A 25,874-nucleotide genomic window follows, 5' to 3' on the forward strand; every position below is an offset into this window, starting at 1 on the left:
AGAAATCTATAGGGCAATAGTTATGATGATTTCTCTTTTCTTGATCACTGCTTGTGATGTCTTTTTACTTTCTTTTACTTATTAGCTTCTTCTCTTATTATTATGTTTGTGTATCATCAAACAACTACCAAAACAAAAAGAGCAATAACAGACAAACACAAAACGTAGGTTGCAAGCCAGGGCCAAAGCCTCTCCACTTGAGAAGAAAACCCACAAATCCCTTTTTTTCTTATAGACTCTTCAATTGACGAATTCCAAGACCTCTAGATGAAGGCCAATACCGTCCAAGACCAAGTCCAACCCTTCCGGATGATATGCTTCCTTTGTCCAAGTCAAACCTAGTCAAATCTCTTCCAGCAACACAACTTCGACCCCCAACTTTAGAATGTAGGTCTCTACTATAGGTTTGAAATTTTCAGCCCTCCAAACAATAATTATTGCCACGTGTGAGCTTATTCTAGCCTCCCAAGGCTCCTTCAAACCTTCCCCTTTTGGTACTTGAGGACGACCTAGTGTGACCTTCATTGACCTTCTTTCTCTTCTTCCTTTAAGACCAAACCTGCAGAAGAAAAACCCTAGGGTAGCAGCAGAAACTATAGCCTTCCTTTGCACGCGTGAGAGAGAAACAACCCAAAAATAAGTCTTCTTTGTCTTCTTCCTTCTTTGTTGCCTTTCTTGCTCTTCTTCTGCACTTGGATGAGTATCAATCAAGGAGGTCGATTTCCCTCCTTTATATAGACTTCGAAAGGTGGAAGTGGCTCCTCAAAATAGACAGACTTCCCAACTGCCACGTCGACTCTGCCTTGAAGGGTATTTTGACACTTTTAATGACAAAAATAATTTTCTTTACAAGTTACAATGCGCCCAATGAGGGTTTCAACTTATGACAATTAGTCTTTTAACCTCTTGACCTAGGACAAATCCTAGAAGCACTCAATGGGTGCTTGATATATTAAATTAAAGACCTTGAGCATGAACCCATGCTCCAAAATAATGATAATAATTTTTCTTTCATTTTTACAATATAAAAGAATAAAAATTACATTTCATATTTATGAAGACCGAACTTAGTTACACATTTTTTAACAGTGTTTTCCCCACTCACATCAATATTTCTACAACTTATTGGCAAAGGAACATTAACCAATCCAAACTGAATTATAAAAGTTTTATGAGAATAAAGTTTGAAACCATGGAAAAGGAAACAAACACAAATCTTATCAACATCATAAATTAAAATGATGCTTATGTTGGAATGTTATCAATTAATACATTACCAAATGTTCCAATAATGAAATCAAGATACAAAGATGGTCATCCACATCACAAAAGTCAATTATGTTGCTCAACTACGCTCACCGACAAGGAAATCAATATGAATATAAACAATGTTCTTCGTGCATTCAAAATAATTACAATATTAATATAAACAATGTTCTTCGTACATTCAAAATAATTACAATTTCAAGAGAGTAGGGACACAATCAACACACAAGCTATGTTTAAACAACCATCTAACAATATGACCACTTTGAATATCATACCATTTTGTTTGTTCAACCACAAAAAGATCAAGAATAGAGTATTAAAGGAAAACATCACATGCAATAACAAAGACATAGCTTTTCCAGTTTATGCTTTGAGAAAAAAATATCCTTGAAAAGGAGGCAATGTAATATACATCATATAATAATAATAAACAATATTAAATAACGAAAAATCAAGTCTAAAAGATAGGTCTATTTAACTATGTGACCATTATGATATTGTGATCATCATTCATAATCATATTATATATTCAGTACATTATATTTAACCTATATGGATTTCTCATTGCTGTCTATTTATTTTGAATATTCATTATATGACCCATTGCAGTTCATTACATTGAATTATATGATAATAAAGAAAATAACGAGTGAAAACCGTACACACCATATTTACAGATGAAAAAGTGACCCATCATCAATATGGTCCCCATCTATAGGACATCGTCGAATTTGCTGTAGTGGAGAAATCCATCAAAATTGTTGTGTAAGTTGGTCAGAATTAACTACAAACTCCAGTAAAATGGCAAATAATACTTGTACATTTGATATCACATGTGGCAAAAAGACATCACACTGAATACAAATGAGCCCCGAGTCTCTACTTAAAAATTAAAAAATATACACTTCTCTGAACACATTTGCTGAGCCATCAATACTGCTAAAATAAATAAATGAGTGCACCTTTCACAGTAAATTATATAATAATTTTGATATACAACTGTGCTTATTACAAATGCTACTGTTGAATTGAACACTAAAAACCCATCAATCATATGAACTCAACGCTGCAATAACAGATCCCGTTGTTACAAATGTTGTTGAGACATTAGGAAGAGTTTGCCACGAAGTGTCTAATTTCAAAGATGGAGATAACCAAGGTTGCACAGCTTGCATGAATGTTTTCAACTCTGGAGACAGGATTGCTTCCCAGTCTACCTGAAATACAAATGAATTTGTCTTTCATTAAAGTTCTAGACAGAGGTTAAAATCAGATTTGCAGAGTAACCATAACTAAATATTATCAAATTATAGGTTGTACTTTAGGTTCAACAGACTAAAAGCTTACATATGAACGTAATTTAATTCAATTCCAAATGAATATTTTAAATTATAAACAGTTTAAATATATTCCTTACCTGTAATCTTTCCGGGATATTCCCTATGAATTCAATGTTTGCTGCAAGAAGCAAACCAAGTAATACTATAAAGCCAACAGCAGCTGTTCCCCGTACTAAAGGCATGAAATTATACCTGTGTAGATGGACATCATAGTCGATTTTTAGGATGGCATAAGTAATTAATCCTGAAAAAAAGTGTCAATCATTCTCTTCCATTGAACTTTATGAATAAAGCCTTGACTTGTACACATGGATTCCCATAGCTTTCCCAGAGATTTTGAAGGAGATAGTATGGTGACCTTACCAGTAGAAGGATAACCTTAATATGCATTCCTGAACTTTCTCGAGGCGGCTTATGTCAGTTGACCCATATACTTCACCACAATATGCCTCACAAAGTGCCTGCATGGAGTCCAGGAGTAGTAACTGATTTACTGTACAACCAGGATTTTTGAGTCTCTTTGTGAAGACTTAATCAGGGCAATTGTAAGCAGATCAGGAAATATCACAGATATTCATAATAATATTTGTTTTCCAGGATAATACATCTATATGAAGATCCTGTGAGATACAGATGCAGGATAAATCAGGCATCACCCCCGTGAACTGGTACTGATACTCTAAACATGTAGGGGAACAAACTCCTGAACTCTGCAAGAAGAAACATATTTTGGAGATAACCACCATTTTTTTTTATCCCTCAAATTTCAACACCGATTACTTATTTTTTCCCTGTTAAGTTGTAAGTTCTAACCCTTGCAGGAGAATCAGAACAAATAGGGAAATGAGATAAATTCTTCATAGCTTTGGGGATTTATTTATTTAAGCTAACATATTCAATGAAATTAAGGTGATCATACAATTAAGCTAGGCTGAATCTCACCTCATTTACAGGAATAGACTGTGTTTTTGTCAGTTTGGGGGACCTTCAGCAGCAGACACTGATACAAGCACAATTGGTTCTATTAAATTATTAACACAGAAACGTGTAATGTATTTAAAATATATATTGAGTAATGAGTGAATGATAATACAATAAGGGAGAACCCCAAGTATGTTTATAACTCTTAAAGGGTGCCATTATGAATAGTCGTGACATTTAAGTCGTGTATTTATAATTTATGTTTATTATTGTGTTATTTCATGAATATATATATATATATATATATATATATATATGAAATAACACAATAATAAACATAAATGATAAATACACGACTTATATATATATGATATTTCACAGCTGAAAGCACAATATACAATGTCTTGCCTTAACGGCCCTCTCTGAGTCTTAAAAGGTTTTACTTTCTATACAAAAAGGAAGTGACAGTTTTTCAACCTTAAACTATTTATTTTCTTCTTCCTCAGCCATAGTAGGCCTCCTTTTGTGCTTCAAAGCACTGTTGATAATATCAGTGATATTCGAAAATATCGCGATATTTTCGGCAAAACGATATATCGCACAGAAAATATCGGGAAAATATCGCCATATGTTGAAAATATCAGCTATGTTTAAAGATCTGAAAAAATTGATCTTTTATGCTTGCCGATATTTTACTGATATTTTCGCCAATATTGCCGATAAGATGTTTTCTGGACCCTTGCCGACATTTTGCCGATACCAATATTATCAACATTGCTTCAAAGCAGAAAACTATACATAGAAGTTCCTTTTCAGGCCATAATGTCATCTTGACAATACTTCCAAATACAGTGAATCTGCCATAACAGATCTTCCATCCAATAATTGATATAAAGACCAAACACTTTCTGAAAAGAGTTCACCACCCTTGAACTCCCTATTAAGAAAATGTCTCTTCCTGCAAAGAGAAAGCTTCTTTAGATAGTCTGTCGGCTTAAGAATTGAATCCTATATACATGTGAGAGTAATTTCAGAAAACTTTCCCTTTACCTCAAGCACCCTGTTCATAATTGGAATAACCTACAAATTTTCAATTTGACATTTGCAATTTGCTCAATCCATGAGCAGTTTTGTATCTCGTAGGACCTGTAACATATCAATTCCTCTATCTGAAGCACATTTCATGAGCAGCATAGAATCCATACTGCATACTTTAAAGTTCATAGATATATAATTATTTTCATCTAAAAATAATATACCACCCACACCATACACCCTTGGAGTTACTTGACAAGCCCTGTCTAAAAAAACCAGGGCTGCGGGGGAGCACCTCACGTATCCACTCCCGAAGCTCACTTCCGCAAAAAAAAAAGGTCCACTCCCTGGCTTTCTTCCTATGTTACCAGGATACGAATACGGATACGGATCTGCCATTTTTTGGAAACCGAAGATCCGGAAATGGCAAGAAGAAACACATATAAAATATTTTATAATTTACAAAAATTATAAACATAAAAATAAAAACATGTACAAATTTGTAAATATATAAATTCTACATATTAACTATTAGATAAATAATATCAGACTCAATATATCATTTATTAATATTAATCAGTGAGGATAATATCGGCAATATATCTCGGCAAAATATCACGAGACAACGTAAAAGATCACTGGGCGTGTTTTGCTGCAGCGAGAAAAAGGGAAAATCGTTTTTCTTTTTTCTTCATTTTGGTTTCCGAGTGTTGGAGGAGGAAGGGGAAGAGTTTCGTGGTGGTTGTCAAGGAGGGTTTGAGGATCAAACAATATGATCATTTACACCAACTAAGATTTTTTTGTGGATCAAAAATTGAAGAATAGTGAGACAAACTTCATTTCTTCCATTAACAGGGATGTTCTTAAAAACCCCTATGTTAATGATTTTTTCATAGATTTAGGGTTATGCTTGCTTGCCTCTTTGCCTACCAACATTTTGTTTCTTTGTTTTTTTCGATTTGCTATGATTGCATGCCCATGAGCCAATGCAAGGGTTTTCTTCATATTTGGACAGCAAGCTTCATCTTTTTTTCAACTTTCTTATTCACCCTCTTATTGCCATTTTTCATTCACATTGCAAAATGCAAGTAATGTAGTAATTTTTTAAAATGAGATGGTTATTACTTATTATTTTTTGTGTTGGGGGGTTTAATGCCAATTTTTTGTTTCTTTTGTGCCCTAGGTTTGACTTAGTTCACTACAAATGTCAAATATGCCAAAAGCCTTGGACCCATTTTAGGAGTATGGGGAGGTTGTTGGTGGGGCAAATCGGGCATATATATCATGCAAATTGTGTGGGACCAAGATGTCAGGAGGGGTTACCCTAGTGCAGAGGTTATACAAAAAGCTCTCGAAGCAATTGCTGAACAAGACAAAAAGAAGGCTGCTAGGGAGAGGCCAATGGTCTTAGATAGGTAGCTGCTAGTTTTATTTGTTTTGCAACTTTTGCTACATATAAGTTTATAACTCATGATGATGAAATACTTTTAAAGTTTTATAAATGTGATGTTATTTTGTTTGAGTCCTTGATTGGACAATTATCAGGGATCAACAGGATTTGGTATCACCTTTGAAGTTTGATGTATCATTTCTATTTGACATCATATATATCAGTGCTTTCTTCATATTTATGCTTCAATGTGTTTAGTTCATGTTGTTATTGCTTTATATGTTTAGAAATCTGAAAAAAATGAATATATTATGCATTTTTTATGCTTGCCGATATTTGTCGATATCGCCGATAAGATGTTTTCTGGACCCTCGCCGATATTTTGTCGATACCGATATTTTCAACACTCATATTAATTAAACATTAATTAAATTTGTATAAAAACAAAAAAATATATGTAAAGTTTTAAATATATAACTTCTATATAATATTTTATAAATAATTATTAGTTTAATAATATTAAAATTAATGCATCATTTATAAATATTTAAACATTAATTATTAATTATAATATTTATATTAAGCGGGTATTAAAATTATTTTATAAAACTTGTTTATACACTGAAAATAAACTTTAAAACATATTTGAATATTTAAATAAATGTGGGTGGTAAGGGCATAGGAGTAGGTTATAAGTGGGTGCAGGGCAAAAGAACATGAGAACTACTCCTCTGGTTTGATTTTAGACACTGGATTTTACAAATTATTGTTACCAAGTCCAAAAGGCGTTTTGTCAAGTCCAAGCAGGAATTTCCTTCAGGATTTCGGAGTGCTTGCAGCCAAGAGTGCGGGAAGAAGAGTAAAGATGTGTACAAAGAAACTCACCTGTCTGTCGTTGGAGAAATGACAAATCGGGAGCAGTGAAGATGAGAGAGGCCGTCAGGCAAAGGATTCTAAGTGTGGGAAGAAATCATTTGAATTTCATAAGCACATGCACTTAACACAACGAAAATTGAGGTAAAACGCCAACAATGTTAAGGTAAAAAGGAAAGTTGCACCTAATCACTTTTGACGAGGATTGCGCACACAACATTGAGCCACTATTGAAAGAAGTGAAAGGTGAAGGAAACACGCGCATTTACCATTCGATCGGTCGTCTAAATTTGCCAGTAATGTTGTTGGTAGTATCTAGAAATGCATTCAAACATGACAATGGGTCAAGAAATTTCAGAACCTGTGGAAAGTTGAAACAAATGATCTAGGACAAGTGAAAATTGCCTCATCCGCCAAAGCTGGGAAGCGGGTTTAGGTCAATGCCAAACAGTTTCGGGGCATTTTAAAATGAAGGCTAGCCCGTCTAAAATGGGAGCAGACAAGGAAAAAACAGTCTCAAAGGGAAATTACTTGGGCCCTTCACAATAAGCATTCAAACAAGTCCCCTTTTGAAGCATGTGGCAACAACAAGCCCAAAGGAAAAGTCATTGATGATTCTGCCTTCTATAGTCCCACATCCACACCTCACCTGGTCATCTGATTTTTATGTGAAAGAATAGTTAAATGCAAAACAGAGGTTGGAGCTTCTAGAAGTTAAAGAGCAGGAAAGAGATCATAAAATTCATACAATAACAACTGAGAACAAGGCTTTAGCAGAAAGAAATAAAGTTTTGAAAGAACAAGTGGCATTACTACGAAGCTCTCCTGATAGGGAAGACAAAATGGCAACGCATGAAGGCGGATGTGCAAAACATAAAGAAAATTGTAGTGGAAAGTACACAGGTGGTGAACACGAAATCATCCCAGGATAAAGGGAAAGAGATTTCCGAAATAGACAACAATGAAGAGAAAGCAAGAGAAGAAAGGAAAGGAGATTCCACAAAAGTTTCCAAAACTTGGGCTCAAGCTAATAGCAATTTTGCTAATAGGGAAGGAGAAACAAATATTCGGGTAGACATTCAAGATAGAGAAAGCAAGGAAAGACAAAATACAGCAACAAACATAATTATTAAAGGGGTGAAAGGCTATGGGAAAAATGAATGTACTCTTGACCTTGCAAGAGACTTCTTCAAAGACAATTTGCTATGGCAAGGACAAATATGCCAAGCATGGAGGGTGGCTAAGTTTAACGGTGAGAGAGCCAAGCCCATAACAGTCATCACGCCTGGCTTGCGAGATATATATATCATTCTAAGCAAGAAGCATCTCTTGAGGGGTTCTCGCTTTTTTCTAGAAGAAGATTTAACTGTAAGACAATAAGAGGAAAGTAGAAGGAAATGTTAAAGGTTAGGGCAGCAAGAGATGAAGGCAAGAGAGCATGGATCTATAAAGGTAAAGTTGTGATAGCGCGATTTGGACCTCCTTCCAAAGCAGAGTAGCAAGATGGTAATAAACAAGAGGAAACAAACTCTTCAATAGGAAATTAGAAGCAAGGTCAGTATGGGAAAGCAGGGACAAAGACTCAACTATGAGTCTTGCATGTCCAAATAAACAACAATCAAGTCATACCCAAGTTTCCTTAATATTAGTTTGTTGGAACTGCAGAGGTTACCCATGGAGATGAGGACCTAGGTTAGGGCCTGTTGCGGAAGATAGAGACATAATTTGCCTCATAGAAACACATGAGCATGAAGGGTGCAAGACACCTTTGTTTGAAGGATACTGGAAGATGGCAGTGTGGAACAAGGCAATAGGGAATGGCAAAGGACATGGGGGTATCATGGTATTAGTGAGGGAAAAAGAAGGTCGTTTCATTCAGTTAGAAAAAGAAGACTCAAATAAACAATTCATTTGGTTTAAAATATCAGAAAACGGAAATCACATCAGAATTGCAACATGTTATTTTGCGCCGCAAGTTTCAAAAATCTACAAAAGTAGAGGGTTTGACCACAAAGATCCCTTTGTAGCCTTAAAAGCAAATATTGCAACATATTCTCAGCTAGGTGAAGTCCTTATAGTGGGCGATTTCAATGCTAGGACTACAAGTGAGCAAGTTAGCATTTTTTGTTGCAAAGAAGATTGCGACCCTATTTGGCTTATAGAAGAGAGGAATCCTCAGTGGGGAAGAATTTCAGAGGACAAGGGCTGCAATCTCTTTGGTGAACAATTGCTTACTCTATGTGGGGCCTTCGATTTAGTCATTTGTAATGGCTCGACTAGATCGGCAAAGTCCAGTAATTTCACTTGCAATACTTGCAATGGAGCAAGTGTAGTAGATTATGTAATTTGCTTGCATGGTTTGTGTGAGAAAATGGAGGAAGTTTTATTGGAGATAAACTTTGGGACATAAAATTAGATCACAAGCCAATTTATTTAAGTTTCTCTTACACTGGAAAGAAGCAATTAGAGTAAAAAATTCAGTGTGTTCAACAAAATCTCCCAAAGGGAAGAATTCTTTTGACTCCAGAAAATTGTAATACCTTCAAAATGACTCTAGAGAGGCTCTTCAAGAAGGAGAAAATCCCAATTCACGGCCTTCATAGTCATGAATTAACACATTTAATTCAAAGCGCACTTGCAAAGTGCAAAGGAGAAAACATTAAGAAGTTTGAAACAAATTGCTTTCTGGTTAATGCTTGGTTTGACGAGGAATGCAAAAAGACAAGGAGAATGTGGAAAGAGTCAAACAAAGATAACATAAAGCTCAAAGCTTAGAAGCAGATATTAAGAAAGAAAAAGGTCGATTTCACGATTTCAAGGAGGAAGAACCAATCTTCCTTGGAAAAAATAATCCCAAATTATTTTGGAAGGAGCTCCAATAGAAGAAGATGCACATTGAAAATAGTATTACAGCTTTTAAATGGTTTGACTATGCAAGACAACTCTATGAGCAAGATCCCAAGGTTGACCATCCCTGCTTGGTCAACACTGATACTGAACTCTTCATGGTTCAAGAGGTAGAGACTGGTATCAAGAAGTTGGGTGTTGGAAAAGCAACAGACTTAGTTGAACTCCAAGCAGAGTATCTAAAGTGGGGCTCAAAGATTGTTGCACCTCACATTACAAAAATTTATTTTGATTTCATTTTGATTTAGGTTTTTTTTTTTTTTTTTTTTAAAAACAAAAGAAAACTTTAAAAGGGTTTTTTATTTTCATTTGTGGCTTTTGATTTTTTAAAGGAAGGTTTTAATATTTCATGTTAAAATTTTTATGTGCCCTCTGGCTCATTAAAATTTTTATTAACTAAGCCTTTTCTCACATTTTTCCACATTCAAACTTTAACTTTCATTTCATAAACTTTATCACATTAAATTTGCCGAAGGAATAATTACATTTTTAATCTAATTTTCTTTTTGGGGTTTTTGTGTTAGGTGTTCGGGATTTTAAAAATTTTAAAGGGAAAATTTTGTGGTGGTAAAAAAAAAATTAAATTTCTCTATAGTCAAAACACATTTAAATATTTTTAAATACTCTAAAGTTGACTATAGGAAAACAATAAATTATTCTGAATTGGGGTCACTTAAGAAAAGTCACTATTGTTTGAATTGCTTAGCATTTGAATTTCATGGTTCTTCATGGTATTTAATTTCAAAATTTAATTGCTTAAGTCTTTTGCATGCGAAGCATTTTTATGCTTGATATCTATTGAGATTGCTCGTTATTTAAGCAACTCTAAGCATAGTTTAATTACTTGAATTATTGGATATTTATTGCATATTTCTGGGTTAATTTTTCAAGTAACTGTTAAGTACTCTTTCATGGAACTATGGTAAATTGCATATCTTTTGTTTCTTAAGTTGAGTATTATTTTTGAGCATCAATATAATTGGCATTGATATTAAATTGTGAAGAAGCTCTTGTTCTCTTTGAACTATAATTGTATTAAAAAGATTTGAAGTAAGCTTGTTGTTTAATTGTGATATTACTGAGAAGTTTATCTTCAATCTTTGTCTAGTGAAGTGAACATTTCCATTTGGTGATTAAGGGCTTTGATAGATTGTGGCATAAGCATTTTTCATCCTTGAATCTAACTTCATCTCATCTTCTAATCATCTCCTGCATTTGCATATTATGTTAGTTCTACATAATTAAAATTTACTTCCAAGCATAGGTTTGGTTAATAGAAAAATAGGTACCCATCCATCTTTGCTTGAGAAGCTTGCTTTTAATAGTACTTAAAACGGTGACCTTGCAGTCGTCAGAGCCACAGCTCTCTGCAGCGCCGAAAGCACTAGGTATGTTAGATTTTCAGGAGAGATATCGTTAATCCACACCTTAGTGTGCTTCACCTTATCTTCTCTCTGCCAATTACTACGAAATCATGCTCAATATAAAAAGGATCGGAGGGTTGAAACTTAGATAGGCATTTAACTAAAATTTACCAAGATTCTTGCATCTCACATTAGCTTTAGAATTTGTACTTCATATAAGATAGTTATTCATTCAAGCAACAGTTTACTCCATAAGGCACTGGTATCAATCATTTAAATCTAAACAAATCCTATAGATCTTGCTAAATATATATCAAGTACTTGGTCGTTTGACTATGTCTCCCGAACTTGTTGGTTCCCAACTAGTTCTCCTTCATTTCATTTCCATAGGGTCTACCCCACTTAGCTTGTTGTGGGGAGACAACTTAAACGAAGAGATTGGGAATTAGGGTGGCAACCCCCAATCTAAGCCGTTGTCGCGATAGCTAGACATTATGTGCGACAACAGTTAGTTTTACAGCTTATGGCTTGGACCATACATCATCAGAGGAGCAGCGAGCAAAATTCCTACCACATGAGCACTTTGGATGGAGAACCACTTGAGTCATTGCAAATGGGCAAATGCTCAAATTATTTTACAAGGAAAACATTTGATGCCATGGGCCATCTTTGTATTGTATCTCTAACCCTACCCCTTGTCAATTTGTTGTTGGATTTAGTTTCATTTTATGCTATTAGATTAGTTTCCATTTTCATGTTACTAGAGTAGTTCTTTATTTCAACATGTTAGATTAGTATTTCATTTGAGTACTTGATTTTATATGATGATTTCTTGAGCGGACACTACTGATATATGCCTTTTTGTGGATGCAAATTCTAGGTCCTTGCATGCTCTCACTTCCTATCTAGCACACATCCCCATGTGGAGCCAAATGTTGACCATTGAAGTACACTTGAACACTCCATGCCCAAGGATATGTTAAAGGATTCTTGTACCTGCAGAGTTCATATATCATCAGAGCTTTTAAGCTCTTTCTTCTCTCTCTCCTTCTCTATTGTACTCAGATTCCGCAAGCCCTGCGGGGATATTGTAAAGTGATACTAGCATGATGAAATAGAGTCATGTAACAGGCGTAGGTAGCTTAGGACTTTGTTATCAAGTGAGTTCGTTTTAGGGAGTTTTTTCTACTTGGTTAATTATTTGTGTTTTTTAGCGTGCAATAATTAATTGAATTTTTTCTCCCAGATAGAAGCCCAAAGTTGGAGTGTGGCTTGACACAGAAACCTTAAGTGAGTCCTAGTGTTTAGAGTCATTGTATATTACCATGTTAAATGATTCATAAAGTTTCGAGGAATTTGATTAGGTCTAGTTGTCAATTTTTAAATTTTTTTAAATTTCCCGTAGGACGAGAATTTTAATAAATTGTTTATGTAAATTATAATAAGTGATGTCTAGAGATGTTGTAGTATTAGAATAATGTTATTTAGTGTTTAATTCTCATTCTTATTAGATGTTTCTATTTTTATCTTTTTAGCAGTTTCTTAGAAGAAACTGGTTGTTTCTATTTCCTAATAAAAACTTGATGTTTCTATTTCTGTAAATATCTCTATATTCTTATTGAGCTTCATTTGCTCATGTAATTCAATTCATTCATTGTTTATGGTATCAGAGCTCGGGTATTTTTTTGAAATAATTTTTCATTGTTTGAAAAATTTTGCTTCATTTCGAAATAGCTCTCTAGAAGTCTGAAATTTTTACTAGGCGTTAAATTTTCTAAGCTGTAGTAATCAAAGGATTCTTTTTTTTTTCTCTTCCCGCTCTTGTTCTGAGATCTCTAGTGCCTCAGTACGACCCTTGATGAACTTGGGAAAGGATCGGACAGTGCACATTCTGTAAGTTATTGCTCCCCTCGAACCCTAGAGAGGTTCGAGCTGCATAGAGGCAGTTTGCCAAAGGGCTCATTGCTTTGGTGATTCATTGGCTCCATCCACACAAGTTATAAGAGCCAAATCCATCATTTTGATGGATGGATAGAGTGGTCGAGGAAGCCAAAATATATCAAGACAATTTTTGCTGGCACCGAGTTTTATCATTTACGAGGGCAGAAATAATTAGAGGACGAATTTGCTCAATGCGAGGATCACCATGTTCTATCCAACATCACAGGCACGTCCGTCACTTCACACAAGCTCTACAACGGGCTCCACGTGAATTTTTTTTTGCCGCACATCAATTAGGTTGGCGTCTCAGACACAACAATCTCCATGCTTATCCATTCGACGCACCTTCCATATTTTTGAAGCCATGTACTGTGCAATATATTTATCAGTTTGGTGATCTATCTCTGCAACCAAGTTCTGTGTCTTGTTTACAAGATTTGGCGTTGAGTTCTGCCTATAGATAGGTTATCTTCAAGAGAAGACTGTGTTCATTTGCAGAGGATAGTTCCAGTTTATGAGACTATTTCGACTCGATCTAGTTCTTCCGATACAGCGCTTTTGGGAGGGGTACGCGAATCAATCGTGGGTTTTGTACAGTCTTCGCAGGTTTCTCTTGGCGGTTTTGTACAGTCTTCGTAGGTTTCTCCTAGCAATTGTGTTATATGCCTTGATGCAATAAAACCAGGAATTATTGTATCGTTAGAAGCTGTTCGTGGTGCTGCAACAACAGTAAATATCTCCACAACATTAACCGCGACCATCCTTCGTGGCTCAATTTTTATCAACCAAGCTATTTTAATTTTATTTTTATTTGTCGAAAACTTCTTTCGATCACAGATTTGATGTCGGTTTTGTGATATTTCAGCTGGGTAGTCATCAGAAATTTCTGGGTGCATCTTTTTCTGTGCCTTGATTTTTGAGTCAGCAGATTTGAATTTTGTTTCCAGCACCTGTCAGATTTTGTCCGGATCAACCAGCATTTGCACTGAAATTTGTGCCAGACTTCTTTGTTGTTTTCTGTGTCTTGGGAAATGTGCAAATGGCCTCGTTAACTAATCTAATGTTGGAAGGTAATCAATGCTTTAATGGCACCAATTATAACATCTGGAAACAGAGAATGTTGACCATTTTTGAATATAGGCATCTTGATTAGCTTGTTCTGAACAAAGAGCTCCGTCTTGGTACAGCTGGCACCGATCAAGATAAGTTTGATGATCGAAATCGAGGGGCCGTTATGCTTCTCAATCTCTCTGTAATTGATGATCAGTTACAGTAGATTCCTTCTGGCAAGATAGCTGCCGAGATCTTGCAACATTTGAAGGAACTACATGAGACATCCGACAAGAGCAAAGCTTTCTTTCTCAAGAATCAGTTGTTCTCCATCATGATGGACGAACATATGTCTTTACAGGAACATTGTAACAAGATTAAAGACATTCGAGATCAGCTCGAAGCCATTGGTCGAACCATGGAGGAAGAAGATATGGTATTCATCACTCTGAAAAGTCTACCAAAATCTTATGAGCACTTCATAGAAACACTCAACATTACCTCCACTAATGTTGATCTGAAGTTTCCAGAGTTATGCACCAAACTCATGCAGCAGGATCGTTGGAAACAACAGTTTGGTAGTGGTGCCTCATCAGCCTCCTCAGAAAATGCTTTCGTTGCCAAATATCAGTCCTCTCAGTCCTTTCGGCAGAAAGATTCTTCTCAGTTTTTTGATCCTGCTAGGAATAAAAACGTGCAGTGTAATTACTATCACAAATTCGGCCACATGAAGAAAGATTGCCGACAGAGGATTGCTTCTGAACAGAAGAAACAGGGAGGGACCCAACAGACAGCGAATGTTGCAGAACATTCCGAGCAGACAGAATCTGCCTTTTACGCCTTTATGGCTAAAAGGTCTTCAGATCATGTCTCATCTTCGGCCTGGTACATTGACTCTAGTGCATCACGCCATTTCTCTCACAGGCGTCACTGGTTTATTGACTTATCACCTTTTAGTGATACAGTAGTATTCGGTGGAGGTGAAGAGTACACAGTGGTTGGCAAAGGTACAGTTCAGATCTAGTCTGGTGGGCACACACGCATCTTCCTGAATATGTACAATGTCCCTAGTATGGAAATTAATCTGCTGTCTGTCAGCTAGATTATGAGAAACTCTCCTCAGCGTGATGTAGTGTTCAGTGCGCACAAGTGCTCCATTATCGACAGGGACACTAGTCTTACGATTGTTGTTGGCCTAGAGGATCATGGTCTATACAGGCTTCTTGACACTAGAGATTCTCTAGAAGTAGCTCTAGTAGCTCGTGTTTCTCCCATCAGCACTCTATGGCATTAGCGATATAGGCATCTAAACATGCAGTATCTCTCTTAGCTCTCTCGGGAGGGACTTGTGTCAGGGTTACCTGATATTCAGACTCAGCAGTTGGGAGCATGCGGCGCTTGTCAAGCTAGCAAGCAACATCGGTCTTCATTCAAGGATGGAGAATCTTGGCGCACATCTAAGGTACAACAGTTAATTCATGCTGATATTTGTGGTCCTATGCATACATCTTCTATTACTGGTTTCAAATATTTTTTGCTTATTGTAGATGATTTCAGTAGAAATATGTGGGTGTATTTTCTAAAATATAAATCTGATGTATTTAGTATCTTTCAGAAGTTTAAATCCTTAGTTGAAAAAGAGTCTGGTTGTAATATCATAACTCTTAGGATAGATAACGGGGGGGAATTTTGTTCTTCTGTCTTCTCCAACTTCTGTGATACTCATGGCATCAAATGTCAGTTAACTACACCCTACACTCCTCAGTAGAACAGTGTTGTCAAACACCGCAACCGTATGGTTGTTGAAATGGCTCATTCCATGTTACAACACAAGAATGTTCCGAACAAATTTTGGGTTGAAGCAGTATTTACTGCTGTCTATCTTCTTAACTGATCACCTACTCAGGCTGTTAAGGGGAAGACTCCCGAAGAGGTTTGGTCTGGCCATAAGCCTAAGATTAGTCACCTCAAAGTATTTGTCTCAATTGCATATGTTTGGATTCCAGCTGCTAAGCGCTCTAAGTTGGATTCCAAAAGCCAGAAACTCATGATGACAGGGTACAGTGATCATCACAAGGCCTATAGATTGATAGATATAGCCATTGGTCGTCTTAGCTTCAGTCGTGAGGTAATATTTGATGAAGACGGAGGATTTTTCCAGTCTCCTCCTTTTGAGCAGTGCTCTGAGGATCAGCCTCACAGTGTTCTTCCAGTAGGTCCACTTGATGGGAGGGATGATGCAGCATCAGTGTTTGATGATGCACTGCCTGAGCTTCCTCCAGAAAATATCCCTCCTCTTGTTGCTCCTATTGTTCCTGAGACTTCTCTGAATCTCCATCTCCTCCTGATATTGGTTCCTCTACTCTCCGGCCTAAATGGTAGGCTAAAACCATTGGTGATCTCCGGGATAATGAGCTCCTTGAAGGTAGAACTTCTAGACATAAGAGCAAACAACAGTCTACAGTAAATTTTGCTCTTATGGCTAACCTGCACAATATTTTTGAGCCTCAAACCTATTCAGAGGCTAAGGGTACACCTAAGTGGGAACAGGCTATGGAAGCTAAATTCCAAAGTCTTCAGAAGAATCACACTTGGACCCTTTCTGATCTTCCCGCAGGGAAAAATCCCATTCGCTGCAAATGGGTGTATAAAGTGAAATACAAAGCAGACGGAACCCTAGACAAGTATAAAGCTCACCTTGTTACTCGAGGGTTCTCACATAAGGAAGGCATTGACTATGAGGAGACCTTTGCTCCCACAACCAAGATGAGTACCATACAGCTTGTCCTTGCCTTAGCAGCTCAGTTCAATTAGAAAGTCCATCAGATGGATGTAAAGAGTGCTTTTCTGAATGGTGACTTACAGGAAGAAGTCTACATGACGCAGCGTCCAGGATTCAAGGTTGTTGATCAAGAACAAAAAGTTTGTAGATTAGTCAAAGCACTCTATGGTATGAAACAAGCTCGTCAGGCTTGGTACATGAAAATTGATCAGTACCTCAAAGATCATGGTTTTCAGCGGAGTCCATCTGATGCAAACCTGTATATCAAGCATACTGGTGATGATATTTTGTTTTTGGTTGTCTATGTGGATGACCTTATCATTACTGGCAGCTCAACACATTTGATCCATGGGATCAAACGAGATTTGTGCAACACTTTTGATATGACAGATTTAGGACTTCTTCATTACTGTTTGGGGGTTGAAGTCTGGCAGACTGAGAACAACATCTTTCTCTCTCAGTCCAAGTATGCCAGAAATCTTGTGGACAGATTCAGAATGCAGGATTGCAAACCTGCCACGACCCCTGTGGAACCAGGGCTCAAACTTTCATCTTAGTCATCCTCACCCCTTGTGGATGAAACTTTATTCAGGCAATTAGTGGGCAGCCTCATCTACCTTACTGCCACTAGACCTGACATCAGTTTTGCAGTGAGCTACATTTCCCGCTTCATGTCAGCTCCTACGTGTGATCATTGGATAGCAGCGAAGTGTGTGCTGCGTTATGTGCGTGGCAACCCTGATTATGGACTTCTGTACACTCGAAGTTCCGATCCTATACTTAGTGGTTACATAGATTTTGACTGGGTCGGTTCGGTTGATGACCGTAAATCTACAGCTGGGTATGTGTTTAATCTAGGATCTGGTGCTGTCACCTGGACTAGTAAGAAGTAGCAAGCAGTGGCTCGCTCCTCAACAGAAGCAGAGTATTGGGGAGCAGTTAAGGCATCTTGTGAGGCAGTTTGGCTTCGACGTATGCTTGTGGATACGCATGTTTTCCAGACAAGCCCTACTCCCTTGTTCTGTGATAATCAGGGAGTGCTCAAACTTGCCAAGAATCCAGTCTTTCATGAACGAACACAGCATGTAGAAACCCATTGTCACTACATTCGCCAGCTTGTTGAAGACGGATCCATTTAGTTGCGATATGTTCCCACAACGGAGCAGCCCGTCGACATCTTCACTAAGCCTCTTGGTCCTGATAAGTTTGTAAAATCAGAGGGTCTATCAGTGTTGTAAATAGATTGAGCATTAAGGGAGGGTATTAAAATAATGCTATTTAGTGTTTAATGCTCATTCTTATTAGCTGTTTCTATTTTTATCTTTTTAGCAATTTCTTAGAAGACACTGGTTGTTTCGATTTCCTAATAGAAACTTGATGTTTCTATTTCTATAAATATCTATGTATTCTTATTGAGCTTCATTTGCTCATGTAATTCAATTCATTCATTGATTATGTAGGGGGTATGAGTGGTCAAAATAGGACCTCTTTGTAACAAACTAAATTTATATAAAAATAAACAAAAATAATGTAAAAGACAACAAATTAAATTAATGATTAAATAGTTAGCAATTAATGAAAAGGTATGTCCCTAAGGACATAACCGTTAGTGAAAGGGTACTTACCTAGCTAAGTATACAGGACCCTCATTCTCATTTGTATCATCCTACATCAATTCTTTATATAATGTATATAAAGGTTGTCTATTTTAGACTTCGAGATATATACCGGTTGTAGTATATATATATTGACTATATCACCATAACCCGACTATATACCATTCACGTAATGTATATATCGATTACCAATTATACAAGTCGCTCCAGGTACAAATTGTTTCCCGATTGTATATTAATTACGGTGTATCGAAATATATATACCGACCAACCTTTTACGTACACTGAGCCCGTATGAATTGCCGCCAGGGGTCACACTTCACACCTGTTGACCCTTCGACCTTGGTTACGATGCTTGATGGTGGGGAACGACGACGGTTTTTTTTAACTGTGTATTGGTTTGTCGGGCAGTGACTTTCGAACAACATTCCTTCTGCAACATGTCGAGTGTGTGCAGACATGACAGTTTCGTTGTTTCCACTTCCATATTTTTAATCGAGATAGTTGTACATCATGCAACATGCTTGAAAATGGGTTTAGATGCTATAATATTTTTAAGAATAACTGTGAAGCTTTTGCAATTTACTGTAAGACTAGTTTACTTAGGATTGATAGGAATCCTATTGGAAGAAGTGGTCAAGCAACATCAATTCTAGGTGCTCCAATTGTTGTTATATTTTCATCCCCTCTGTAATTTTTGACGACTGATATAACTGGCATGACAGTAGTTACAATTGGAATGCACTGTTTGATTAGTTATGCAACTGATTTTTAGGTTCGCAGGGTTGTGTCAAAAAGGTTGTCTGTTTTAGACTTCAATATCTCTTCCACCGGACAACCCATGCCCTTCGTTGCCAATCACTTTCGCACCACCCTCGATGCCTAGAACCACAGGCTCAACGTTGTTCTCCAGTGGCCCCCTTTTCGACACCGGAGCTCCTCCTCAAGCAATTCAAGGGCATCGGTGCTCATGGAACCAAGATCGTGCTCTATAACTTGTACAACGACAACGATGTCTCGAAGCTCGACTTTGACACCGCGCCCACGACATACAGCTCAGTGCCCCACATTGCAACAGTACAAATATCAAGATTTGTTGAAATGCCACATCTCGTATCTCCTCAAATTCTCCCTCCGCGCCTACGCCTCCATTTTGTACCTCAATGCTTAGCACAACAATTTCCAGATAATTCTTAGGTGGCAGCCCATAAAACCCTACAAAATCGTAGAAACCCTCCAAAATCCAAAAATTGTGACCTACAAACCCGCAAAAGTTGTGCAAAGGGTTTCCGTGAGCACAACCCTAGAGTTTATTGAGAACGTGTGTCGGTTTAATGTCCATGGCTTCAATATTTATCACAAGAATCGCATAATTTTGCCCTTCTGGAAAGTATTTCAAGAAAGCACTTGCAGAGGCAGAGGCATAGTCGATGTTCTTGAAGTCAATTACATACAATCGACTCACGATAAAAAGGATTTCAAGGGGAGAGATGATTTCGCGCGCCTGGAAAATAAACTAAAGGAGGCGTCAAACTCATCCTGCTTCTCGAATCAATAGTGGAGATTTTGAACTCGTCCTCCCCACTGCAAGCTTTGCAAAGGGAGATACAATGAAACTGTTTTGTCGCACACACTCGGCATGTTGCAGAAGGAGCATTGTCCGAAAGCCATTGCCCGACAAACCAATACACAATTAAAAAAAAAAAGGTTGTCGTTCCCCCACCATCAAGCATCATAACCAAGGTCGAAGGGTCAATAGGTGTGAAGTGTGACCCCCCACTGCGATTCATACGGGCTTGGTGTACGTAAAGGGTTGGTCGATATATATATTTCGATTCACCGTAATTAATATACAGTTGGGCAACGATTTGTACGTGGAGCAGTGTGTATAATTGGTAATCGATATATACATTACGTGAACGATATATAGTCGAGTTATGGTGATATGGTCAATATATATATACTACAACTGGTATATAATCCAATTTTTACACTATAGTTATATTACAACTAAATTTAATCAATTAAAATTATTTAATTAATTAAACTATAAATATATATATATATATAAAAGTTAATAAAAAAATATTAGAGTTGTTTAAAAAAAATATTATTATTATATTATTATTAAAAAAAACAAACAAAAAAAATTATTCGATAACCTTGGATTCAAGACAGTGCTACCAAACGAATTATACAGGCAGAGGTGCCAATGGCGTCAAGTTACATATGTCGAGATGACAAATGCAAACTCAAGGAAATTGCCAACAATAAGCTTTGAGGACAAAGCTTTTGAAGGAAGGGGCAATGTTACAAATATAAATTACCTAAAATAAAATGAATATAAATAATGTAAATAATAAATAATCAAATATTCATTGTGTTAAATAGTCATTAAGTGAAAAGGCATGTTTAAAATACATGCCTAGTCACGAAAGGACACCTACTTAGGTATATATATGTGGGTCCTCATTGTAACATTCATCACTTATACATTTTTATATATAATAAATTATTATTACAGAATACCTTTTGTGTATTTTTAATTAAAGTCAACAAGCTATCAGTTTTGATGCTACACTGTCCTCCTCAACTTTCTACTAAGACACACTTTGAGGGGTAAAAAATAAATTATAAACCCCCAAAACCCACTTTTCCTTAGTCTAGGGCAAAATGTGGCAATAAATTAGCCATAAACTAAATAAACGAGAGAAAATAAAGATTGTCTCCAAGTCAAAGATGCTCAAAAATGAGGTGGACATTCATCAAGAGTTAGAGTCAAGTACCTAAGTGATGTGGACTCCACTTAAGCTAAGAAAAGAGGAGCACATGTGCAAATCAAACTTCTAGAGGAGGGACCACAAGTTCCAAGAGACATCGCATAAATTGTGGAAGCTAGCTCGAGTTCCAAAGTCAAGTAGAGTTTTTGGTGGAGATTTGATTGAGTTCACTTGAGTGAAGTGGAGAGTGGTCTCCTACCACTCCATGTCACTCATCCACATGTCCACTTCCTCTTCAACATTCCCCACATGGAATTCGATTTGCGTGGAGGTTGGCTTTGGGATCATATATTGTGACACTTGGATTGAAGCTCTCTAATTGGGATTTTCTCCCATAGTTCTATTTAAATGAGCTTTGGGCTCTCATTTTTTATTCTTGATACGAGCTCTTGTGCTTGGGGAAGCTCTGCTTTTTTGTACACTTACATTCTATTGCAATAAAAGACTTTGGGGTTCACTTATGAGGTGTTGTTCTTCTTGAGCATGGTAATATCTTGATCATTGTGCTTCATCTTTCTACTTATGTTATTATGCTTAGTATTTCCATTATGCTTCTAAAATTTTTTAATGTAGAGTTACCTCATATTGGCATTTGGTTTTAAAAATTTGCTCTAGATAGGGAATGTTTTAGTTGATTTTCCAATAAATCTCTAAAATTTCTTTGTCATTGTATTTTTTCTTAACCCATATGGATCTAATGTGTATTTGAAATTGTGTAGAAAAATATTTTTGGATCAAACCTCAAGCGCGAGGGGAAATTCTTGGAGGAATCATCCCACTCTCGAGAATGCACATGGAAGAGCCCACATTTGTTGTTTTTTTAAGTCTCAGTATTCGATTTATGTTTGCAGGCTCCTTGGCTTTGGCTTGTAGTCAAGTCCTTGGTCTAACCTTTGTATATTATTTGTAGATAATCAATTCCTTTGCTTATGCATTTTTCCACTAACTTTGATGGTTGTTTTGCAGAAAAATCGGACTTACTTTGAGGATTTCATTCAACCTTTTTGTTGGCAGGCTTAAGGAAAGTGAGAAGGTTGAACTACTAATCTTTGCTTTTGCACATCCTACACATTTGGGACAGAATTTCATCAAGGCAGTGAGCACTTTGAGCAAACTTTTCCATAGGCCGTGAGCCATCCTCAAAGCATCCCTCTTTCTTTGGCAAGGCCATGAGCTTTTAGAGGCCTAGCCTCTTTCTCCTTGCATAAATTTTCACTCTTGGAAGGCTAACCTATATATTTAAAGCAGTCCTTTAATTTTCAGATTTGAAGGCTCTCCTTTGCGCCTCATTTGCAATCAACCTAGCTATACCAAGGAGAAGATCTAGTGTCTAAGCTTTAAGCAACCATTGTAAAGATTTGCCTTGGGTTTAGTTGAGACCTTTGAAGGTTTTTCATCTCTTGTAACCAAGTTAATAAAAGTTCATTTTTCTTGAGGGAGCTTGGGAAGTCTTTCCCATAGTATCCCACCTCCTCATTTAGAGGGAGGACTTTTTCTCTTGGGTGGATTAAATTTCTTAGTTTACTTTCTAATTTACTTGCATGCATTTTCTCTTGCTAATCTAAGCTAACTTGTGCATGGTTTAACTCATAATTTCAACACATAGCACTCACTTTTTCTATTTAGCAAATCGAACTTTCCGATTTATTCATTAGTTTCTTGCATTGTGAATCGATTTCATAGTTGCTTGAGCTACAGTATTTTGTAATCTTGTGTGGTGCAACTTGTATCTCATTCACTTAAGCTACAACACATTACAAGCAATCATTTTTACTTCCTTGGCAAATTAGATTTGTTTTATTGTTCAAGTTCTCTCTCAACTTTGGCATTTGTTTCACGTGCTTGTTGGTACATGCTTCATCATTTCCTTTACATGTTAATTTATGCTTGAGATACCATCTTGCATATCATATTTTTCATTGATGTATATGTCTTGGAGCATCTTGTTACCATCATTTGCTTGAAACAAGCTTGCAATTTGTCTTGAGGCATCTAATTTGTATTTTTGATCTAGCTCATTTCATTTACAAGCAACTCATTTGGCATATGATCTATTATATTTTCTTATGATACAACTTTCATTTGAATGATATATCGCATGAGAAGATACATTCTTCAAAGCTTATAAGTTGATGTTCTAAAGGCATTGAGCTAATTTCCATTTCATTGTTTCCATTGAATTGTTGGTGCATGTTATTTTGAGCACCATCATTATTAAAAGCACTTTGTCATCAACATATCTCATTGGAAGCATTTTTCTCATTTAAGCATTTTATCTTGCATTCTAACATTAGACTCGCACATTTAACAACTTACCTCCAAGCATAAGCTTCGTTGAATAGACATTTTAGGATGAAATTTTCTTAATTTTTCTTCTATTTGGTATGGAGTAAGGCTCCAACCATGTGATCGATGCAGTTATGGAGGTGGCTTAGTCCCCTTGTAGAAACAAAGGCATGTGGGATTTGTAGGGAAAAAGAGGAAAATGGTAAAAAGAGGGTTAAAATGATCACCCTTTCAAGGGACCAGTGCCCTTGGAAAGGGTTCCCAGGGTCACATTCCACGTGTCCATTGACAATACTTTACAAGTGATCCCTACACTATCGGGACTCCTCCCATCGCCGAAAGTTTGTAAAGAGAAGGGAGACCTAGCTGTGGTGACAATGGGCTAAGCCTCCACCGTTTCCCTTAACCTAGTAGTTGCCCTCTCAGGAACCCCTCTTAGGTCCCTTGTTGGTTTGAGTGGTAACAAGGCACACCTAGGGCACACAAATTTATGGAGAAATAACTGTCGAAATAACATCAAAATTTGGGATCCTCTAGAGGAGACACAAAGGAAGGGTTCTATCCAAGCGGAATTTGAAAATTCGTCCTCTAAAGATTTTCATTGGATACCCTAGATAGAACTACAAGGAAAGAGGGGCTAAAGTTTCTAGAGATGAGAAAAGAAAGGGAAGGAAATGTTCATCACCAATTTTTCTTGGACCAACATTTAATCCTTGGGCTATGGAGTCTAAGATGATTCAAGATTTTCCAAAAACATCTTCAAGGAGGCTAAAGAATGATGCCCTAGCAACCAATCTTCAACATTTACCTACTCAAGATTTATGGATTTTCATGGAAGAAAAACAAATTCTCATCCACTAGGAACATTCATCTAATTGTCATGCAATGAGTAACATGTGCAATTTACAACCAAATAACCTTTTACAATGATATTCAATAAATTAGGGCACAAGAGAATTAACTAGTTGCAATAATTCCACACATTAGACATTATTCCAAGAGAAATCTTCAACAAAATAGCACTTACAAGATGACAATGAGATATATCCAACCATAAACCAAGATGTAGCTCCAAGAAGAACGAAATTCTAGCTTCCAAAGATATTGAAATGCATCAAAGAGTCTCCAATTCGTCCAAGAGAAAAAGTGTGAATGTCTTTTACAAGAGAAATCCAAGTGATGATGATGCTCTCTCACAATGAGAGCGAGTTCTATTTATATGAGACCTTTAGAGGTCGAATTTCTATTCTAAAGCCCCTAACATTATTTTAATGTGCAAAAATAAGGCCTTGGTGACAAGCCCACCAAGTAGCTTAAAAAATTATGAATAAACCATCCAATAGTAGGCCGAAATGATGACATCATGATGAAGTGAGGTTGTTGGAAGGCCACATTGAGTCCTCTAAGTGCCAAAGTGAGAGAGAGAGCTCCATAAATAGTGCACAAGGGATGGTCCCTTGTTGTCCATGTAAGTCATCATGTGGTGTTCCAAAGTGGCTTTGGGGCACAAATACTAGTCTCATGGGTTTCCTAATAAGAGATAAGCATGTACACAGCTCCAAATGAGGGCACAGATGATGGTGCTTTCCCTTCCATGTCTCGAGGTTGAGAAAAACCACCTCTGGGTCTTTTTCCCCTCAAGCTGCCTCCTCACTCTCCTCTTTCCTTTGAGAAGGATTAATGAAAATACCTTTTCTCTCCCTTTATTCTCTTGAGAAAAGCTTGGAACCCTATCCCTAGGATCTAATGGCTGAGATTTAATCTCAAGCCATTAGATTAATGGCTAGGATCGATTCTCCACTTTAACCCTCATACATGTGGTCCCCTTCTTTGAGAAAGACTTCCTTGTACTTTTAATGTTATTTTGCACCATGGTCACCTTTCTCATAAAGTAACTTATAAAACATAAGCCACTTTAATATTATAAAGTGAACTGTACACTTTACCCATAAAGCACTTCTACACATGTGACTTTAATAATTTAACACGGTACAACTCCACATAAAAAAAAAATACTTTAGCCCCTCTTGACATTTATAATCTCATAATGTCACATAAGACAAAAGGAGATTAAAGTGTCTCCCAAGGCCAAAAGGAAAAATTCCTACGAAACATTTCTTTGGTACCATTTTTCTCAACATGGGGCTGAAAATCTCATGAGGAGGGCTTGGAAGTTTATCTTGTTCTTGTGTATTGGTTTGGCTATTATCTTGATGGTATTTCTGATGTATTGATGAATCTTGAACTCTCTCTCTCTCTCACATAAGGAAGAATTTATGGGTTTTACCCTTGCAAGTTATGCCTTGGCCTTAGGGATAAT

At 36.8% G+C, this 25,874-nt stretch overlaps 1 protein-coding gene across 1 annotated transcript in view; it reads right to left on the reverse strand.

Annotated features, from left to right (window-relative positions):
• Positions 1–2,039: 2,039 nt before the first annotated feature.
• The window catches only part of SRFR1 (Tetratricopeptide repeat (TPR)-like superfamily protein), a 256,769-nt gene continuing 232,934 nt past the window's right edge, over positions 2,040–25,874 (reverse strand). The window contains exons 16-18 of the mRNA XM_089417193.1: positions 2,973–3,070; positions 2,687–2,801; positions 2,040–2,486 (exon numbers count right to left, since the gene is read on the reverse strand). Coding sequence (XP_089273319.1) covers positions 2,316–2,486; positions 2,687–2,801; positions 2,973–3,070 — 384 coding nt within the window. The 3' untranslated portion in view covers positions 2,040–2,315. The remainder of the gene's footprint in view (positions 2,487–2,686; positions 2,802–2,972; positions 3,071–25,874) is intronic.

Source organism: Pinus tabuliformis, chromosome 3_2 (assembly GCF_031772625.1).
Source record: "Pinus tabuliformis cultivar Carrire ecotype Pingquan chromosome 3_2, CPIR1, whole genome shotgun sequence".
Classification (NCBI taxonomy): Eukaryota; Viridiplantae; Streptophyta; class Pinopsida; order Pinales; family Pinaceae; genus Pinus; species Pinus tabuliformis.